Source organism: Pelodiscus sinensis, chromosome 16, assembly GCF_049634645.1.
Source record: "Pelodiscus sinensis isolate JC-2024 chromosome 16, ASM4963464v1, whole genome shotgun sequence".
NCBI lineage: Eukaryota > Metazoa > Chordata > Testudines > Trionychidae > Pelodiscus > Pelodiscus sinensis.
This window is the reverse complement of record NC_134726.1, coordinates 21561097-21580527: the sequence shown is the minus strand read 5'-3', so window position 1 is coordinate 21580527 and position 19431 is coordinate 21561097. Positions and strand designations below refer to the sequence as shown.

The window sequence follows — 19431 nt, the reverse complement described above, 5'->3', positions numbered from 1 at the left end:
CCTAGAACATAGCCATCTATTAGGCATGTGCACTGGGGATTGCATTAGTTCCAAAGAAACTAATGCAAGCATCAGTATAGTCTCTCAAGGGAAGCCACATTATTTGGAACATTTAAAAGTAGGCTAGACAAAACCATGGAAAACATACAATAGGAAACAGGAGGACAAATACGTTTTCTCAGCCTCTTGATTCAATGGATCTTACGCTTGTAAATTAAAAGTCAGTGGAGTCAGATAAGTGTAAACACCGTGTCAGGCTCTATGACTGCCACTATAGAACTGCCAAGACACTGATCCTTTGTCATCTCCTTTTGTGTGTTTCTTTACTGATAAACCTAGATTACATTTGAAATGGTGAGTCATGCTTTTCAGTCCCTTCTGATGTATTATTCCAATGGGGAAGATTCCAGGAACCACCTCTTCTCTTTCCGCACCTAAAGAGAACTATCTCTCCTCATTAGTCCTCTTGCCGTAGCACAAGAAGAAAATTACACTATAAAAAAATTCAAATGCAAAATGAGAAAAAAAAAACCAAAGCAGAGATATATCAACAAGGCTGTGGATTTTATGTCCTCATACATTATATTATTTTTTGTGTATAATTCTGATGGCATTTGGGCAAGCCAAAGGTCTCTTCTTTAAAGGGACACAGTCAATTAAAAAATTGTAGTGGAAAATGTTACCCTACTTTCATTCAAAATTGTATGTAGGATGCCACTAGCTGAAAGAGTGAATTGTGAAAGAGTCCCTCAATTTTTTTCCAGAAACTTACAGGGCTGTGTGGGTGGGTAGTTAGCTTCATCCCAGTCCACTAGAAACTTAAGCAGATGGGTACATTTACACACATGAGCAATCTCATTGACATTACTAAAACTAGTTGCAGCTGTAAAGTAACTCAGATGTAGAAGTGCCTGCAGGATCAAGGATATTGCCCCTTGCTGTTTGTGCTATAAAACTAAAGTAAATTAATTAATGTACATTTTAAAAAAACAGATGAAACCATCACAATATGCACGTCTTTATTGAATAACCACAAGATATTATTATTGCCCTACCCTTCATCTTCCCAACTATAGTTTATTTCCTTCACTGTCTTACATCTAAAGCTACATTATCAGGTCTTTTGGGCAGACCATATCTTTGGGAAAGAGGGGGTTTGAACCTCCCACCACTCTTCTATGCACTTGATAAAAATGTTATTTAATTAATTTTTCCATTTTATAAGCCTACATTAGGTATGCTTTAGAATTCAGTGTTAGCTACCAGATTGGGGCAATCACCAAAGTACAGCTTTTGTTTGCAGAGTTAGGATCTGATCCTGTGAACTGTTCGGCATGTACGAGAGCACAGGCTTAATTTAATCCACGTGAGTGGTCCTATTGATTTCAAGGAGAATATTCACATGCTTATTTATTGAATATGTTTTTATTCCTGATCCAGTGCTCACTGAAATCTATGGAATTCTTTCTATTGACTTTGATGGGCAGAAGATTGGGTTGAAAATGCTTTGATGAATCAAAGCCTCACTCTCTGCATGAAGAAAGGATGCCATACAATCAGGAAACAATAACACTTAACCCCTATCTCCATAAATGCCCCGGATAAAGCATCTTTTCTCCTACTCACATATGCCCATACCTAGCTTTTCCACAATGCATTGACCTCCATCTAGCTTATCTATTAAAAACTAGCTGGAGTTATCCGGCGTTGCTCGGGGCGGGCAGTAGGGTCCTGCCGGGGGTGCTCCAGGTGAGGGGCGGGAGGGGGCGAGCACAGGACCTAGGGTGGGCGGGGTGGCCCAGCTTGCGCCTGGGGCTGCAGATGCCGTGGGGGCAATGACCCCACCACCCGCCCCGAAACTTTCGCCCCGCTACCTGCCGCACCATGGGGCCACGCTGGGGGCTCCCCTCTCCCATGGGCCTCGGCAAGCAGGTGCTGGGCTCCCCGCCACGCGACCAGGAAGCTGCGCCGGATCCTGGGCTGCTCCCAGCGCTGCCGCCTCCCCACTGGGTTCGCCCTGCTGTACCTGCAGCCGCTCCCCAGCGGCAGCCGCAAGCTCCTGCCCACTGTTCGGCAACCCTCGGCCAATGCCGGAGGGGAGGGGCCTGGGCTGAGTGACATCATGGGCGTGAGGGAGGAGGGGGCTCCCCCACCCCGGACGCGTCTGCACAGTGGAACAGTCTGGTAGAGGCGAGAGGGGCAGCTGCCCCTCCTGTTGCACCTCTGCCGCTGGCCTTAGTGAGTGACTGTCCCCGCCACTTCCCTCGGGAAGCCATTTCCTCAAGAAGCCACTTCTTCCAGCACTGCTAAAAGTACCTTAAAACCTTCTCCTGAAGAAAAGGTTACCCCATGCAAAGTTTGGTTGCAGTAGCTCTTATAGTGCCCACGTTATTAGCGCACAAACATACAAACATTCTCCTTTATATATTAGATAAGGCTAAATATTTTACTAATTAAACATAGCATTCATTGTCCTATAGAGTGAGAAAGTAAAATGTACAATCAACTGAGAACACAACCTAAGGAGATTGCCAGGGAGGTGATTGCCAGGGATGAGGTCCTCTTTTCTCTCTCATGTGTTGGTGTATCTCAAATTCATAGGTGTAAATTACTTAGTCCATCCCTGCCGACCTACATAGCCCATATTTCAGGAGTGTGAGGACACTGACAACCCTATAATTAAGATTGAGTTGGTGTTCCCATTTTACAGAAGTAAACCCTGAGTTTCACATGTCTCACCTCATGGAGAGCCTGTTTCAGTTCATAACTCAGGATTGAGACTTATCAGACAAACAGAGCAGTGGAAAATCCTGTTTGTTTTTGTCTTTTTCTTTTCATGACATTGACTTGTTCCGCAAGCTTGAAAAAACCCCTCTCCCTTTCATGCCCCTTCCTATGGCAACCAGTTCCCCTTTCCACTGGGAAGGCCAAGCTGTGGGGTCTTTCTCATGTGGTTGGCTCTTTGAGAAGAGCTCTCCAGGATGAGTGAGAGAATATGAAAAAAACCAACAAATGGTCTGGTAGCACTTTCTAGACTAACAAAACATGTAGATGGTATCGTGAGCTTTCCTGGGCACAGCCCGCTTCTTCAGATGACCAGAGTTATAAGTTTACCCCTTCCCTTTTTTCCCCCTCTCCTATTTATTTTGGGTGTCCACATCCTAAACTCGTAACTCCCTTCATCTGAAGAAGCCGGCTGTGCCCAGGGAAGCTCATGATGCTGTTTTGTTAGTCTAGAAAGTGCTACCAGACCATTTGTTGTTTTCTCTGTAACAGACTAACGCGGCTACCCCCTGGAGCTGCTGAGAGAATATGCTCGCTCTAGGGCCCTGCTTCTGCGTCCAACAATTGACCAAATCTGGTGGCCTGCAAGCAAATCCTGCCCCTTTAACCAGCTTTGAGCGGTCCGATCCTGCTCCCACTGAAGTCAATGGCAGAGCGGTGGGGCAGGGGGGACACTGAGCAACCTATTAGCCAGCAGCTGGGCCAGTGTCCGGCGCGAGGCTCCCTGCGGGAAAGCGGCGCGGGTGCCCCACCCGGAGCCCTGGCGGGGAAAAGCAGCGGGCGGGCTCCCCCGCGACCTCCTCCCCCCGGGCTAAGCCGAGCTTCCCGGGCTCGCCGCCAGCCCCCTGCCGGCCACTCGCTGCCGAGCTTCAGGCACGCGGCTGCCGGAGCGAAAAAAAGCGAGAGGCGGGGGCTAGTGTTCGCTTTTGTTTGCAGGCGGGGGGGAGCCTCGCGTACCCCCAACCCCGGGCGGGGGGGGGGGGAGCAGGGACCCGCCCGGCGACTGCGCACTCAGGGCAGTCGCCCAGCGGCGCTCGCCATGCCCCCCCTGCGCCGGGCCCGCGAACCCCGCGGCGAGCCCCGGCTGGCGAGTCTTGCAGCAGCGCCGCCGCCGCCTCCTCCTCCCCCCGCTCCTCGCCCCAGCCTCTCTGCACTGCCGGGAGCAGCCATGTGTGCGCCCCATGTGCTGCAGGCGGCCGGGCGCGCTCGCACAGAGCCGCCGCACTTGCTCCCGATGACAATCCCGGGGCCGCGCAGCAGGTGCGGGAGGGCGGGGGGAGTCTGCGGAAGACACAGCCGCTGAGGCCGGGCTGCGGAGCGGGCCGGCTGAGCCTCTCTGCCCCTCCACGTGCTGACGGAACAGCCGCAGGAGAAGGACAACTCGATGGAGTACAGCCACATCCACGTCCACAACAGCTCCCCCCTGGCTCACCACCAGCATGGCTGTGGCTTGGGATATGTACCTGTCATCTACTACAGCCTGCTGCTCTGCCTCGGGCTGCCAGGTGAGTGCCACTCCAGCGGCGCCCCGCAGGCTCTGCCTGGCCCCAGAGGATCGCCCTTAAGCCTCGAGGTTTGCCTGGGTCCGTAGCTTGTAAAAGCAGAGCCCCGACCTTTTGTTTAGGAGCAATCGACTTCTCCTGACAGTGACACCTGAACTCCGTCCGCTAGCAAGCGGAGAAAGTTTTTAGTCTTAAGGAAAGACTCCGAGGGATGGAGCTGCATTATTGTGTCTCCAAGCCCCCTTAGCATTAAAACAGTCTTGGAGCCGCTTACTCTGGAGCACAGTTGGGGGGGGGGGGGCGCTGCACGTGCATGTAGTTCTAGATCAACAGTTAGAAAAAATGAATCCAAAATGAAATCCTGTTTTCAATGTATGTTCACTGAGATCCTTTGTGTTTTATTGAATGTCCAAAGTCCAGCTATTGTACAGAGCTCCAAGAAAATGTTGATTTTAAGAGACTTTGGCTGCTTGCACTTTCATTGATACAGTAAAACAGTACATAGTCTCACAGTGTGTGTGTGTGTGTGTGTGTGTATTCTCACAGGGGTGTGTGTGTGTGTGTGTCTTCAAGACAATAATTCTGCTTTTGGATGGTAGTTCTGGTAAGTTGCTTGTTTTACGTCATTAGGCAAACCTTTTCTTTGTCTAGACACAGAACAAGTCTCTTCCTAATACTGTTACTAATTTTTTTGAAAAACTCCAGACAGTATCTTTAAGAAAAGAGGTGGGGAATTTCTAATTCAAGTTAAATGTTGTATATGGTGGGTGTGGGACTTTTAATTTTTAAATACATTGGAAGTTTGTTTTATTAGCTTATGTGGATTAACAGGAGACATTTCTTAGAAGACATACTTATTAGGATATTTATGATAGACCTGTATCTCTAAATAGTGTTTTTTCTCTTCTCTTTAATGAAGGGTCTGTCTTCTCCTTTGGAGGGGGAGTGGGAGGGATAAGCAAACAGTTCCAGTTGTTTATATGCATCCCTGCAAGTGCTGTCTGGCTAGGAAACTGACATACGAAGTGTCTTAGTTGTTAATCAAGTTCCCAAAATAATTAATTTGGCCATTTCAGCTAAAGTGGTATTGAAGACTGGAGGATTCAGGGAAGTGACGCTGGGACATAAAGTCATTTACCTCTAGACTGCCTGCCTACGTTAAGAGTAATCAAAAATTGTTACTGTCTGATTGCTGCTGGTTCATCTCATACCAGCTCCCACTGGACAAAGGCAGCTTTAGGAACAAGGTGTCTCAGATGCCATATGTGCAAGGAACTGTGATTCCCCAGGATTCCAATGAAGAAAATACCTAGTCCAAAGAAAACCATCATACTCCCTAGAGCATGGGCATCAGGTTAAAAAATCTACTTGGTCCACATAACCTACTCCTCCAGTGGTCTGTTCCCTCACCCACTGAAGTCAATGGCAATATTCACTCTGATTTCCTATAAGTGCAGGGGTGAGCACCAGAAGCTCATGCCAAAAATATAGACTCGGAGTTAGCTGGCCAGTTCTGCAGAGAAGGGGGAAAGATGAGACAGGGGAGGTAGGGAACTCAGGAGAAGAGAAAGAGAGGAGGGGCTCCTTGTTTATTCAGGAAAGGTGAAACAGTCTGCCTCTAGAATGTCCCTTTACCCAGAGCCTGCACTGTCAATAAACAGCACAAACCCTCCCCCGCCCCCACTGTCCCAGTTGATTTGAATTGGTGTGTTCGTCCCAGCACAGGAGAAGCACTGAGTAAGCTGTGAAGACGGAACTTTCTCACTCCTAGAAATGGTCACTTCAGGTCATCACTCAGACATCCTGGTAGGGAAGACAGTCGGTCCTGTGCCGGTTCTGTGGCTAAGCAGAGGACTTCATATCCAGGGCTGCCAACCCAGCACTACAGCCAGAAAAAAACATGGTTTAAAATCTACTCTTTAAAAATAATGTCAACAATGATACCTTTAACAATGATTGGCAAAAATAGAGGGAAATGTTAGAGCATTTTTATTTGCTAAGATAAATCAATATTTTTATAATGAAATATATAGTTATATACATACACAGGCATAGTTAATCCATTTTGTAAATGGAAAGCAGCACTGATAAGATGTTAACTGATTTCTAAATGCTTTTTTCACCCTAGCTGCTCTTGTGTAGAAAATTACATTCTTCAAGCCATTAGTTATAATAATTTTTTAATCAGACATTGAGAGCTCTGTGTCTGAACAGTGGCTACAGTACATTTGCCATTGGTATATGCCATTGGTACCCTGCACATGAATGGATATTCACTGTGCCTTTTTTTCCTCTTCTATATTGAATGCTGATGCTTGGCAAATCATTATGAGAACAGGAAAGTTAAGTCCTGTATTCAGCCACAAAAGATGTAAACCCCAGGCAAGCCTTTACACTCTGCAGTCACACTATGTATCAATGCTGCTTGGAAAAGACCTCACCAGCAGAGAAGAGAATATAGTGTTTCCATGCCCATTCATTCCTTGGTCTCTGTGCCAGGACGGTCAACAGTGATGTTCTGATACTGACACCTGTCCAATAGGAAGTGACTAAGAACACCTTAAGAGTATATGAGTATATGAGTAGGAGGTTATTAGGAAGCAATGAGGCACTACATCTACCTGAAATTGGGAAGATCCTTCATGCAGGCACTAAACTAGGAAATCAGTTAATGAACTGCAGATGTATAATACATTCTAATTACCAACCTACTGTGATCTATTGAGAAATGTACAGTTAAAGTTGGTTGGTGCATGAGACAAATTAGCAAAGGTGATGTGTTTTTTCCTTTGATTAGGAACAACGGCACTGACAATAGTAACAAAACAACTTTATACTATGAGCCAAAACGATGTCTGATGTAACTCCGATGGATTCAAAGGAGTTGTATCAGGGACACATTTGGCTTACCTTATTCAGTGTATGTTATCTGAGGATAACACTGGCATTAACATTCAAGAGAACTTTACATATACATCATATTGAGTGCAGAAGTAATTCATGGATTTCATTTTGATATTGCACTGCTGCTTTCAAAAAATATTATAGGGGCATTTGAGTTTCTTTGTCTAAAAGATAAAGACCCTGAAATTCCCTGGCTAGTTTGTTTTTGTAATTCTGAGAACATGAAAGAGAGTAGAATTTATGTTATGGTCACACACACAGACATAGTATCTGTGCAGAACGTGGTTGAAATGCAAAAGGTTAACTCTGCCATGATCTTTCGAGGCGTGATCAAATCATTTTATTATTGGATGTTTTTGCTGTACTGTTCAAAAAGGACATTTCTTCAACTCAGCAGCTTTGTACTGAGGCTGCATTGTGCAGCATGGATGCACACACCATCCAGAGGGAGGGTAAGAAGCCTTATCCCTTCATTTGTATGGCCCAGGCATAATTGCTGCCCCTGCTGTTAGGACAGCACAGCGATTTCTCTCTCTCTACCCTCCTAAGGTTCCAGAGAATACCGAAGAGGAAGGGAGAAAAGGGAGCATGCCCTCACCTACCCCCTGATTGCCTTGTGAAGAGGAACTAGCACACTAGGAGGAAGGAGCTATGCTACACTCCCTTAAGGAAATATGGCAACAGATGCTCTTCTCTTGTATCCCTGAGAGCCATTCCTCCTAGAGGTGTCCCAGCGCAAGGTGGCTCCCCACCACCCAAATGCAGGTTTGTGCTTTAGAGGCACAGATGAGCCCTGAGGGAATAGGAAACCTGTCTAACCATGGACGAAGGTTAAGGTATGCTTCCTACAATATACCTTTGCAAAGCTGTTCACTTAGGGATAGAGGCTACCGATCCTCATTCACATTAGGTATCATCTTCTCACATGGGTAATTAGCTCCAGAGGCAGGAGGAAGAGTACAAAATCAGGACCATGATTTGCAGAATCCAGCTTCTCGATAAAGAAAGCAAGAAAATGTGTTCCTGGCAGGAGCAGAGTTCATAAAGGCTTCTAGAAACATGTGTATTGGGCTAGAAAGAGCAGTAGTTTAAAGGGACATTCCCCCTACAGTGCTGTTGCCTTTGTTAGTGTTTTTCTTTTTGTTTTCTCTAAGGGAACATTTTCTAAAGTTTCTCTTTAGTTGGCTGGTGGGTTTAGTGGTAGCTGAAGGAGGGGTTAGTGGAGTTTTTTCTCAATTTGATGAGAGCATAAGGGGGTGGGGAGAAGCTAGAATACATCCATAGAGAAGAGGTGTCAAGTGTGTGGGGAAGAAAGGAGATGGAAGAAATTGCTTTAATCAGTCAAAACTGGAGGTGGCGGGGGAGAAAAAATGAACAAGCAAGTTCCCAAATTAGACTCTGCTCTAGGAAGAAAGTTGGACAAGATAGCTACAACTAAAGATGCTTGATGTATCAATGCCCCCAAAACACAGCTAGGAGGGTCAGGCACAAATGCAGCACTATCTCTTGAGGATGTTTGGCTTTGACTTCATTGGAGAGTACGGTGGGAAGGATTAGATGCAATCGCCTATTCTTCCTATTGGTTGTATGCAGTACCACAGCTAGAATGGAGAAGGCCGCAGCAGCTTAGTTCCCACTTATCTATGTGTCCAGTGATATTGCTCACTTTTGGAGCGTGTGTTGCAAATGCTACTCTCGTTTACACTGAGAATGTGAGCAAAATTTGGCCTTGTGTGCAAGTATCCAGCAATGCCACTGAGCTCCAGATGGACCATTGCTTACACTGAGTAGCTACTAGGAATAGAATGTGCTGTAAGTTTCAAGTACCTGCTCTGGCAAGGAGGCTTTAGTAGAGCAGTGGTTCCCACCAGTGCGTGAACCACTGGCTGCCGGGCTGCAGCTCACTGCCAGGCTACACGCGTGCCTTGATGATTGGCTCGGTGAGACTTTGGAGCAAGGTCCAGAAACTCCTCTTCTCCTCTCCCTGGGATTGTCTCTTCTCACTGCACCCAGCGCTACGTTGGCTTCTCTGTATGATGCTGCCTTGATATGGGGACGCTGCCCGAGCCCAGGGGTGGGAGGGCCCCCAAGGGCAGGAGCAGCTTCACAGTGGCTTGCTTACGAGGACCCAGCTGGAGTCAGGGCTAGTCTCAGCCCCCGTAGCAGGAAACGACTTGCAGCTGCTGCTCATGGGGACTCTGGGGCCAGGCTCCAGGCCAGATGCCCTAGTCCCGGCAGGGGTTGCTGTTGGGACCCCAGAGCCCAGGCTGCAGCTGGGAGGGGAATCTCCAGTGCGGCTAGTCCCGCTGCTCCCCAGGAGCCTCTCCCAGGGCAGCGCCCCAGCCTGGCCAGCCCCTGCCTGGCCCAGCCCTTACCCCAGAGCGGGCAGCACTTGGGGGGCAGGTCAGAGATACCCCCCTCCTGCCCAGGAGTGGTGCCTCCAGTGCCCCGGGGCTGCCAGTGGAGGGTTTGGCCCTAGGCTGCTCCTAATGGAGCTGGCTGCAGTCCCTTCCTGGGGCGTAGGGAAGCTGCTGCCAGCTCCCAGCATGTGTGGGGTGGGGAGAGCCAGCCCTAGGGGGGTTGGAACGGGGCTAAAGAGGGGTGGGGGCAGATAAGGGGAATGAGGAGGAACAGGGATGTGTGAGGTGGGGGCAGAAGGGGATGCAGGAGGCTCTGATTCAGGGGAGACGTGGTGGATGGGAGACAATGCGGGGGGTCACAGGCAGGGAAATGGGAGATGCGGGGAAGGGAGGCTGGGGGGAGACTGTGGTAGCAAGAGCAGCCTGGCTGGGGAAGGGAGAGACACAGGGCAGGGGTTGTACAGAAGGAGACAGGAGAGATACAATGGCAGCTCCCCTACTCCATAGAGCAGGAGTGGGGAAGGGCAGAGGGGACTGGTGGTAGCACTTGGGGGCACCAGCTCCTGTGCCCCTGACAAAATTTCAGTTGCTAAATAGGGTGCCCCACATGCCCCCTGCCTGCCTCCCTGCAGACACCAGTTGCCCTTGGGGGAGGGGCTGCCCCACCAAGCAACCACAGGGGAATTCTTTCTGTGAATTGTTTTTAGTGTTGTAGATATCTGCAAATTCTGATCCTTTGCGACATATACTGTGTGCGTACAGATGCAATGTAAAATAACACATGACTTCTTAAAATTAATTACCATCATGAATATGCAAGTATGCAAATTAAATGTTACTGGTCCACCAAAAGTTTGTGAATGGGTTTACCGGTCCACCATATCAAAAAAGTGGGGAATGACTGTAGCAAAGCACATCTGTCAAAGGCACCTTCAAGGGACCTGTCCAGCAGTGTTGCAGCATCTTGGGACAAAGAGCAGGGTCATGCAGACCCCACGGAAACTGCCATCCTGGACTGGCTGTTTTCAGAATGAAGGTTGTACATTCACTGTTCCAGCGCTTGCATGCTTTTGAGGTTCACTGCTCAAACAGTGTACTTGGATTAAACTGCAAAATGGGCCCTTTTTAAACTCAGGAAGCAGCTTTGCCCATTCTTTGCTGGTGGAGCAATTCCAAAGTGGGGAATGTGAGTCAGATGTTTTGACTTTGGTGCATCTGCAACAGGGGAGTCGGGGGTCTGAGGATGTTCCACATTTTTAGTGTCAGACTGGAGTGGCATAGTATTAACATATACACAATACCCTACACCCAATGTCTAGGTACAGACTGAAGCCAGGATCCCTGTCTAGAAGCACCTATAATCTAATAGAACAAGCAACAGCAGAAGGATTGGGGAAAAGGTTACAGTACCTTTAAAAAAAAGTATGCAAATCAGCTATGTCCACTGCCCAATAGCCTCCCCATTATTGGTGGGCTGATTTCTAGGAGAAATTTGAGGGAGGAGAGGTAGATCAGTTCAGTGAGGGCGTAGAGAGAGCTGCCTGAAAGAGAATCCAAAGATGGTTGTGGGAGAAGAGATTGGGCAGTCTATCAAAGTTATTCATCATCAAACATCATATTCCCCTCACTGCGCCAGCCAGAGTGACCACAGTTGACGGTGTTGCATGAGGTGTCGTGTAGCAAAGTTCCCAGGTAGGGCTCAATCCTGCAAATCCACAAATCTCTTGAGCAGCGCCAGATAGGGTCAGGATGTGCACCCTGTGTGTGTATCGATGGAGAGTTTGAAAGTATGGTGTGCTGGGGTGCGTTGGCCCATCCTGGCAACATGGCCAAAGAAAGTGTAATGTTGCTTTTCAACGTCAGTGAAAGAGTGAAGGAAGGCCAGGTCTTTGTGAGATTGTGACATTTTCCACAAAGTCAAACCGTGTTATGCTCCGGCGTTGGTACAGATAGAATGTCTCGAGCTGCAGCAAGTTTGCCATAAGCGAGTCCAAGTTTCTGACCTGTAGTGCAATACAAGTAGTGCCCAAGTTTGATGGAGTCTAACCTTTGTCTCAGCATAAAGATGTGTTTGCATCCATAAAAAAAACATGGACTTCATGCAGGAGGCAGCAAAACCTATCTGTCAGAGAAGATCTGGGTCATTGCAATTATTTGAAGTCTGCTCGCAGTCAAGGCTACTGGCATTGGCCAAGTAGAGCAGGGAAGGGATGCTGTAGGAGGAGTGGACATATTGCAAAAGGAAGAGCTGTCCAGTGTCTTGAAAATGAGCGCGAGAAATCTGATGATGGTGTGTTAAAAACAGAAGAGCCAGGGAGGGATTTTAACTAGTATAATGATAGGCAAATCAGGCCCAATGGTTTCAATGGAAGTTCAGGGCATGTAGTGGGATTAAGCCCAGTGTTTTTACTGTGTGTTTTTAGCCTTACTCGTGATACTTCTGGAATGGAGAGAGGAAACTTGGACAGGTGTAGTTTCTTACCTACCCAAATGCAGCACAGTTAGCATGACAAGCAGCATAGCGCTAATGGTGCAGGTGGGTGTGAGGGACAAGGAGGCTGTAGTTTTGTCAATGTCATTCACAGGGGATACACAGTAAATACTGAAGTGGGCAGTGGGTAGATGTGTGTTTAGTATAGTCATTTAAAAAGGTGTGTTTGAACCATGGGGAAAGATTTCCCCCCGTCCATTCTGGATTCTCTGCATCTGGTAAATTAAACCCTTAAATCCTCTACAGAGCCAGAAAATCTCAGGGAGCAGCCAATGAGAGCTGTTTGCTGACCTCTAGACATATGAGGCTGTGCATGGAACCTAGCAGGATGTGGGCTCTAGAGGGAATTTGGATGTTGGGTGCAGGTTCTGGGCTGGGGCAGAGGATTGGGGAGCAGGAGGGAGTGTGCAGACTCTGAGAGGGACTTTGGGGGCCTGATGAGCTGTAGGAATTTGGGGGTGGAAAGGGAGTGGGGGAGATGGGGTGGACTCTGGGAGGGAGTGGAATGTGTGGGGGATGCCACGCTTACCTGGAGCATCCCCCTCTGACAGCTGCTCCTGTGCTACTACCCACCTGTTGCTCCCCCTATGCATCCCCTGATCCCTCCACCAGTTTTCGGCACCCTTCCACCATGTGCATTTGCCAGCCCCACTTGCTGCCCCTGGCTGGTTTTGTATGGCCTGGGAGGCTCCCATTATCACCACCAACAACACAGAGGAGCTAGAGAAGCTTCCAGCCACTCGTTCTACATGGCTGCTGTGGGCTGATCCCAGGACTCCTCAGAAGCAGCAGCGCATGGAGATACCTCTCTTCCCACCAGCCTGTAGGGATGCACGTGCTGGCAGCAGCATAGAACTAGTGGCAGAAAGATGCTGCGCTGCCATCACCCAACAGGTCAGGGCCTCTGGCCATTTTAAAGCACCCAGGAGCAATAGGCAGGGCCAGGGGATGCACTGGGGCTGGAGGTGAGGGCACATGCCAGCAGAGGGGTCGTGGAGGTGGCAGGCAGGGCCAAGGCAGAAACCTGGCCCCAAACTTTGGTGGAGCAGGGCCCACTGGGCTAGGAATATTCCTGGTTCCCGGGTGCCACGAACCCATATTACTCTCTGCCTGTATCTAGTCCCGGTGTTCTCAAACTTCATTGCACAATGACTCTCTTCTGAGAACACAAATTACTACATGACCCCAGGAAGGGGGACCAAAGTCTGAGCCTGCCCAAATCCCGCTGCTCCAGGCGGGGGGTCCAAAGCCTGAGCCCCACCCTCCCAAGTAGGGGGACCAAAGCCAAAGTCCAATAATTTCATCCTTGGACAGGGAGCCAATAACCTGAGCCCTGGGTGGTGTGGCTTAGGCTTTGGCCTTGTCTCTGGGCTCCAGCCAGCCAGTCTAACTCCAGCCCTTGTGACTCCATTAAAATGGGGACATGACCTACTTTGGGGTTTTGACCCACAGTTTGAGAACGACTGATCTTGCCTGAATTCCTGCACATTGCAGGCCACAGAACCTCGGCAGTGTTTTTACAGTGTACTCCTGACATAGACCCTTAACCTATGGCTGAGTTACTGAAGTCCTCACATCATGATGTAAATACTGCAAGTTACAGAGAATTCACCATTTACACCAGTTTAAATCCACAAGTGACCCATGCAGCTGAGGAAGACAAAAAATATCCAGGGTTTCTGCCAATCTGACCCTGACCTTCCCAGCACCAAATGTGGTGATCACTTAGACCTTCAGTATGTGGGCAAGACAGAAATCATATCAACATAACTGCAAGACGTGTGTGTGAGAATGGATGCATGCTGTAGTCCAAACTAGAAGAAAGAACTCAGCTCAACCATTGCTCACTAAATGAAGTTCACACAATAAATGAGCACTAAACTCTCCAGCACACATTTAGTCAATGGGAAATACTCCATTGACTGTAATGGGCTCAGGATTGGGCCCAAAGTGTGTGTCCCTTTTTGTGGATGGGAGCAAAGTTGATTTGGAAGAACTTATAATTGGTATGAAAGCAAGGCAGTAAAAATAAGTGATTGATCCAGTAACTTAGCTAACTAAGGCCTTATCTACACTGGAAAGTGTTTTTTTTTTTTAATTGGTCAAAAACTCCCTTTTGGCAACAAAACAGTGAGAGCATTTACACTGCAATGCAACTTTTGTCAAGAAAAACAGCCAGTTTTGGTCACAAAAAGCTTTCAGCCCCGTGAGAGAATTTTGTCTTTTCCCCTCTCTGTATTGTCTACCAAGAGCCAATGTGGTGGACTCTGCTGTTCATTTTGTCGAGAAAACTGGCTTCTCGACAATGCCTGCCCTGATGGCTCTGCTCAGTGTTTTGTGATCTCTGCTGCCCTGCAGGCATGCACCCTTCCCCTTTGAAAGCTCCAGGAAGTATTTCATAGTTGAGTGATCTGCTCCATTTGGGGAACAAACAAAGAACAAATCATTGGAATGCTCCTGTCCTGCCCTGCTAAGAACACACCAGCAGGCAGCCTGCTGCTGCAGTTGGAGGGCTGGTGAGACTGTTGTGCTGCTTTAACATTCCTCAGCACAGGGAGCTCACATAGCAATGAGGTAATCCTAAGAAGTGCAGAGATCAGTGTTCTGCTTTCCCATAACACTGCATGGTAGGATGCTTGCCCACATTGCGTTGGTCTATCTGTCAACAGGGTGCTAGCAATGTGATCATGAAATGTTGACAATAGGAGGCAGAAAAAAGCAGTTTGACCAGTCTTCACTTTAGGTGACTTTTGCATGTCGACAGCACTTTTGTTGCCAAACCTTCCCTGTTTAGATATAGCCTATGAGATGGTATACTGCATTAGGAAGGGCTAGTGCCTAGAGACAGCCGCATAAGCACTTGAAATGAGTTACTTTAAATAGTGAAGTAACTGTCTGGTTTTTAAAGAATGCAGGATGATGAGAAAAAATAGATCCATAGCAATCATCCTGCCAAAAAAAGATGTCAGGAAGGAGTTATATTAGAGACTTTTAGTCTGGTCAATATGTTTGTGGAAGTGTCTGCTCACCTGTCCCCAGTTGGAATACAAGGTCACTGCAATGAAAGGCAGCATCCATGTTATTTCAAAAGGGGACATTATTGTGTATCAGATGTAGGACAGTACAGAATACATCTGCAAACTCATAGACTCATAGACTCATAGACTTTAAGGTCAGAAGGGACCATTATGATCATCTAGTCTGACCCCCTGCACAGTGCAGGCCACAAAATCTCACCCACCCCTCCTAGAATAATCCTGGACATACAAAAAGGAAGGAATAGTTTGTGTTATTTTGCCAGGTAAAGGACTCAGTGGGAAGCAGTGGTGTTCATGCTGAGACAATGTGCAATATGTGGAACACTTCGAAGGCTGCAGAATATAAAAGATGTGTGGAGGGGAAATGACTAAAATTCATTTATCTGGGAAGAAACACTCCAGCGGAGGTTTTTCCAGGAAATGACAGTGGTACAAAACCGTACAATAGAGTCAATTTTCATATTGAGCAGGAAGATATTTGCAGAGCCCCCAGGAGCTGTTCTAGGATCTTTGAAAAACATTAGGTATCTTTATCATACAGCCCTGCTCTCCTCTCCTTCCCCCACCCATCTACCACTCAGCTTCTTAACGCTCCCTCTCCTCTTTTTTTTCTCTGCTTGCCTTAGTAAAATAGGGGGCGTGACTCAGCAGAAGCAGCGCAGGAACATGTCCTTCAGAACATAAATCAAAACAACTTACCCTAGGCAAAAGAAACAGAACAGGAAGATTCCCCAACCTGGTGTTCACCCTGCATTCAGCACCCGGAACAGGCCCCTCCCTACCCACAGTCATTTTCATCCGTCTTGGTGACAAGAATCAGAGGGGTAGTCGTGTTAGTCTGACTCTGCATAAACGACTAGAAGTCCTGTGGCACCTTAAAGATTAACAAATTTATTGGAGCATAAGCTTTCGTAGGCAAAGACCCACTTTGTCTGACAAAGTCGGTCTTTGCCCACAAAAGCTTCTGCTCCAATAAAGCTGTTAGTCTATAAGGTGCCACAGGACTTCTCGTTGTTTTCACTCTTCTCTCTCCCTACAGCTCTACCCAGACCACCAGTACAAGAGAAGGGGAAAGTGAAGCTGGAGTTAACCCCACAACTACTGGGGACCCTGCAATCTCTTTCCCCTGTCTCCTTCCCCTGAATCAGTCTATGAATAAAACAATCAAAATGTCCAAATTGTGATCTGAATGGAGGGGACTGTAGATAGAGCATCCTTAGGACAGCCCCATATTATTTTCAATCATCCCATATTATTTTCTACATCCTACTCTGTTTATAGAGCAGGTAGGACAGTGCAGAGGAGACAGTAAAGAACAAAGCAGAGGCAAGCCTGATAAGCAATATTTAAGGAGGACCAAAGGAGCCTCACATCTATGTTAGCATCGAGTAGGCGCCTCTAAAGTAAACAGTTATTTCTACATTTGCTTCAGCAGAATATTCAGTGCTTCTTGGAGCCCTCCCAACACGCAGGGGTCCCTCACATAACACCTGTTTTTTCCCTCATTGGTAAAAGACAACTCATTCTAGTAACTAAAGGTATGTTTCCTTTAGAGGGGTGACTTTTTTAAAACTTGAGCACCACTCAGATTAATTACATGATTGCCAATTACTTTCAGTGTGCTAACATGTTTATACTTGAGACTCCACAAATGTTTGTTTTGGTACAAATGATTGTGGTGTATCCAGACTAGCACATACAAATGTGTGAGCTATAAATCTCTAGTGTAGATATACTCTTCATTTCTAAAACAAAGCAAATCCTGAGGGCCTAATTAAGGCTTTGTCTCCATTATGGGGTAATGCACTCTGTGGGGGTGTGATTTCTAAAGCACACTACTATGTTTTTCATTAATTGGTCCGTGTGGGCACTACAGGGTCCCTAGTTCACTTGTAATGCAATGCTGCAGTAAAATGCACTAGAGAACCACCGGTGTGCTCCTGTTTGGTGTACATGGATCCATTAATGACCAATAGGTTAGTGCACTGTAGGAATCATACCCCCATACAGCGCATTACCCCAGCATGTAGGTAAGTTTTAATCTCACTCCTTCAGGCAGAAGTCTCATTATAGTGTAAGCAAGGTAGGCCTGTGATCTGAAAGCATGGTCTCCTACTGAATTGGCTGACACTTTAGGAAGCTTTAAAGGACTGTATTTGCAGATTTCTCTACAGGAACAGGATTTAAATTAACACAGAGCTTCATAATTTCTGTTATTAGTTAGGACTTTAGGATATAGCCCACAATGAAATTCTGCCCCATCTCCATCCTTAATAGGTCTGACCCATTCCAGCCTTAATCCATCTTGCACCATTCATACTTGTATAAACATTGTGGCCTAAAGTCTAAGGATTCTGTGTCAGTTTTGACTGCTCAGCTTGACACCTTTAGGGGAACTCGATATTCAGACTAGCAGTGAGACTCCATCTTTGAAAATCAGCCTCCTTTAAATCATATCAAATTGGGCAGCCAGAATTTGAGGCCCCCTAAAATCACTTTTGAAAATTTAGGTCTGCCCTTGCTCAAAGTGATTTGTCCAAATATTTTGAACCAACCCCCTGGCGTATTCTTTGAACTATTTTGTTAAGCATTCTTTGTCTTCATTTAATATAGATTTCCATTAGGGAACCACATCACACTAGCAGGAAGATAGCAACCCAGGTCTTGAGAGGTTGAGGTTTGGAACTTTTTATTACCTGCCACACTTGTTTACATGCCTCAAAATGCTCCCTGCCATTCTCCCCCAAAGCACTTCTGCATTGCAGTTGTAATTAAAGAAGTACAGTAGTGTATCACCATCCATTCTATTTCCGTTTTGATCAGGCGACCATAAAAATGTTTGAGGACAGTACACCTGTGAGGCTCATTTCTTTCTACTCTTGTGTATATGCTTTTAAGATACATTTAAACCCAGCTCATTAAAATAATGGACACAAATATAATTTGCAGGGTACCGGGGAGGTGCGTAACAAGGGAGGCACTAATTGTTAAAGATTTTAAAATAAATATTATTAACCCCTGCCCTTTCCAATACCCAAGGAAAGCTTCTGCAACCTGCTTTGAGCAATGCAGTCAACTATAATAATGGACCTGATCCTCTGAGGTGCTCTCAATTGCTTCTGAGGTAATTGGGCCTGATTCTGCTCTCCCTTACTCCAGTTTAAATCAGCAGTAACTCCACAAAAGTCGATGGAGCTGCAGTAGCATAAAACTGATGTGAGTGAGAAGTGAATAAGGCCCCAGTGGCTTCAGTGGGCACAGAGGTAGGGTTGCCAGATGGTTTAACCAAAAATACCAAACACACACACACACAAAAACACTGGGGAAAAAATTCTGTTGAGAAAAAAGGGGCAGACCAAAGGTGTTGAGAAAAAAAAAAGAAAAAGACCCCGAGAGTTAAGGAAAAAGAGCATGGCCCCTTTAAGAAAAGCCTTTGAGGCTTTTTGCCAGCGACCATCTTGTTTTCCTGATCCGAGCCAGAAGGCAATTCCCCTGTGGAACCGGGGGGAGGGAAGGAGGGCGCCTCGGCGCAGTTGCTGAGTGTGTGTTGGGTTGCCAGGTGTCTGGGATTTTCACCTCTTGGCAGGGAAAAAAATCAGAAAATACCGGACATTTTAGGTGTCTGGTATTTTCTGAATTTTTTTACCAGACAGGCGGCGAAAATACCGGCCTGCCCGGGCCAACACTGAACACCTGGCAACCCCATGCAGAGGGCACATAAGGTATTGTAGGACCGGTACTCATGCTGTTCCAGTGCAACCTTCTTCACGATACTGCCAAGAGATGGGGGAAGGAGATGGAGACTGAAGTGTAGTGTTTTATCTCCGTGTCTAGTATAACATTCACACAACAAGATGCATTCCCACTGTATCTATGTACGTGTCTACAGTGGAATGTACGTAGGCACACGGGCCTAGACTCTGAATGGCTCCTGTGCGTTCCTTGTCATGCCTGCGCTCTGGGGAGAGGATGTTCACTCTGAACGCACAAAGAGCAGCCTTGGAAAGATACGGTGCTGCTCCCTACTGCTCACTACTCAGGGCTGTGGCATAAAAAGCCACAGACCAACCCACAACAGGTCAGTCGTGTTAACACAGGAGCCTAAAACTCACACTGCTGAGAACTAAGATGTGGTAAGTGTGAGGAAAATGAGGCCCATATTATTCATACGCACCTTTCTTCAGTGTGCCAATAAGTCCACTCCATCATGCAGGCTACAAAAATCCTAGGAAATCCATCAGCCTAGGCGAATCCAAAACCCCGTGCTGTGCAAGTGAAAATGAATTACCCATTGTCTGCCAGAAAAGTCACCATACAGACCTCATTTAAAAACTCGAGGTGCGCTGACTGGC

General features: G+C 47.1%; 1 protein-coding gene across 1 annotated transcript in view; it reads left to right on the top strand.

Annotated features, from left to right (window-relative positions):
* Positions 1–3703: 3703 nt before the first annotated feature.
* Positions 3704–19431, top strand: part of GPR139 (G protein-coupled receptor 139) — a 39236-nt gene continuing 23508 nt past the window's right edge. Inside the window, exon 1 of the mRNA XM_006123138.4 lies at positions 3704–4289. Within this exon, the coding sequence (XP_006123200.1) occupies positions 4169–4289 (121 nt within the window). The 5' untranslated portion in view covers positions 3704–4168. The remainder of the gene's footprint in view (positions 4290–19431) is intronic.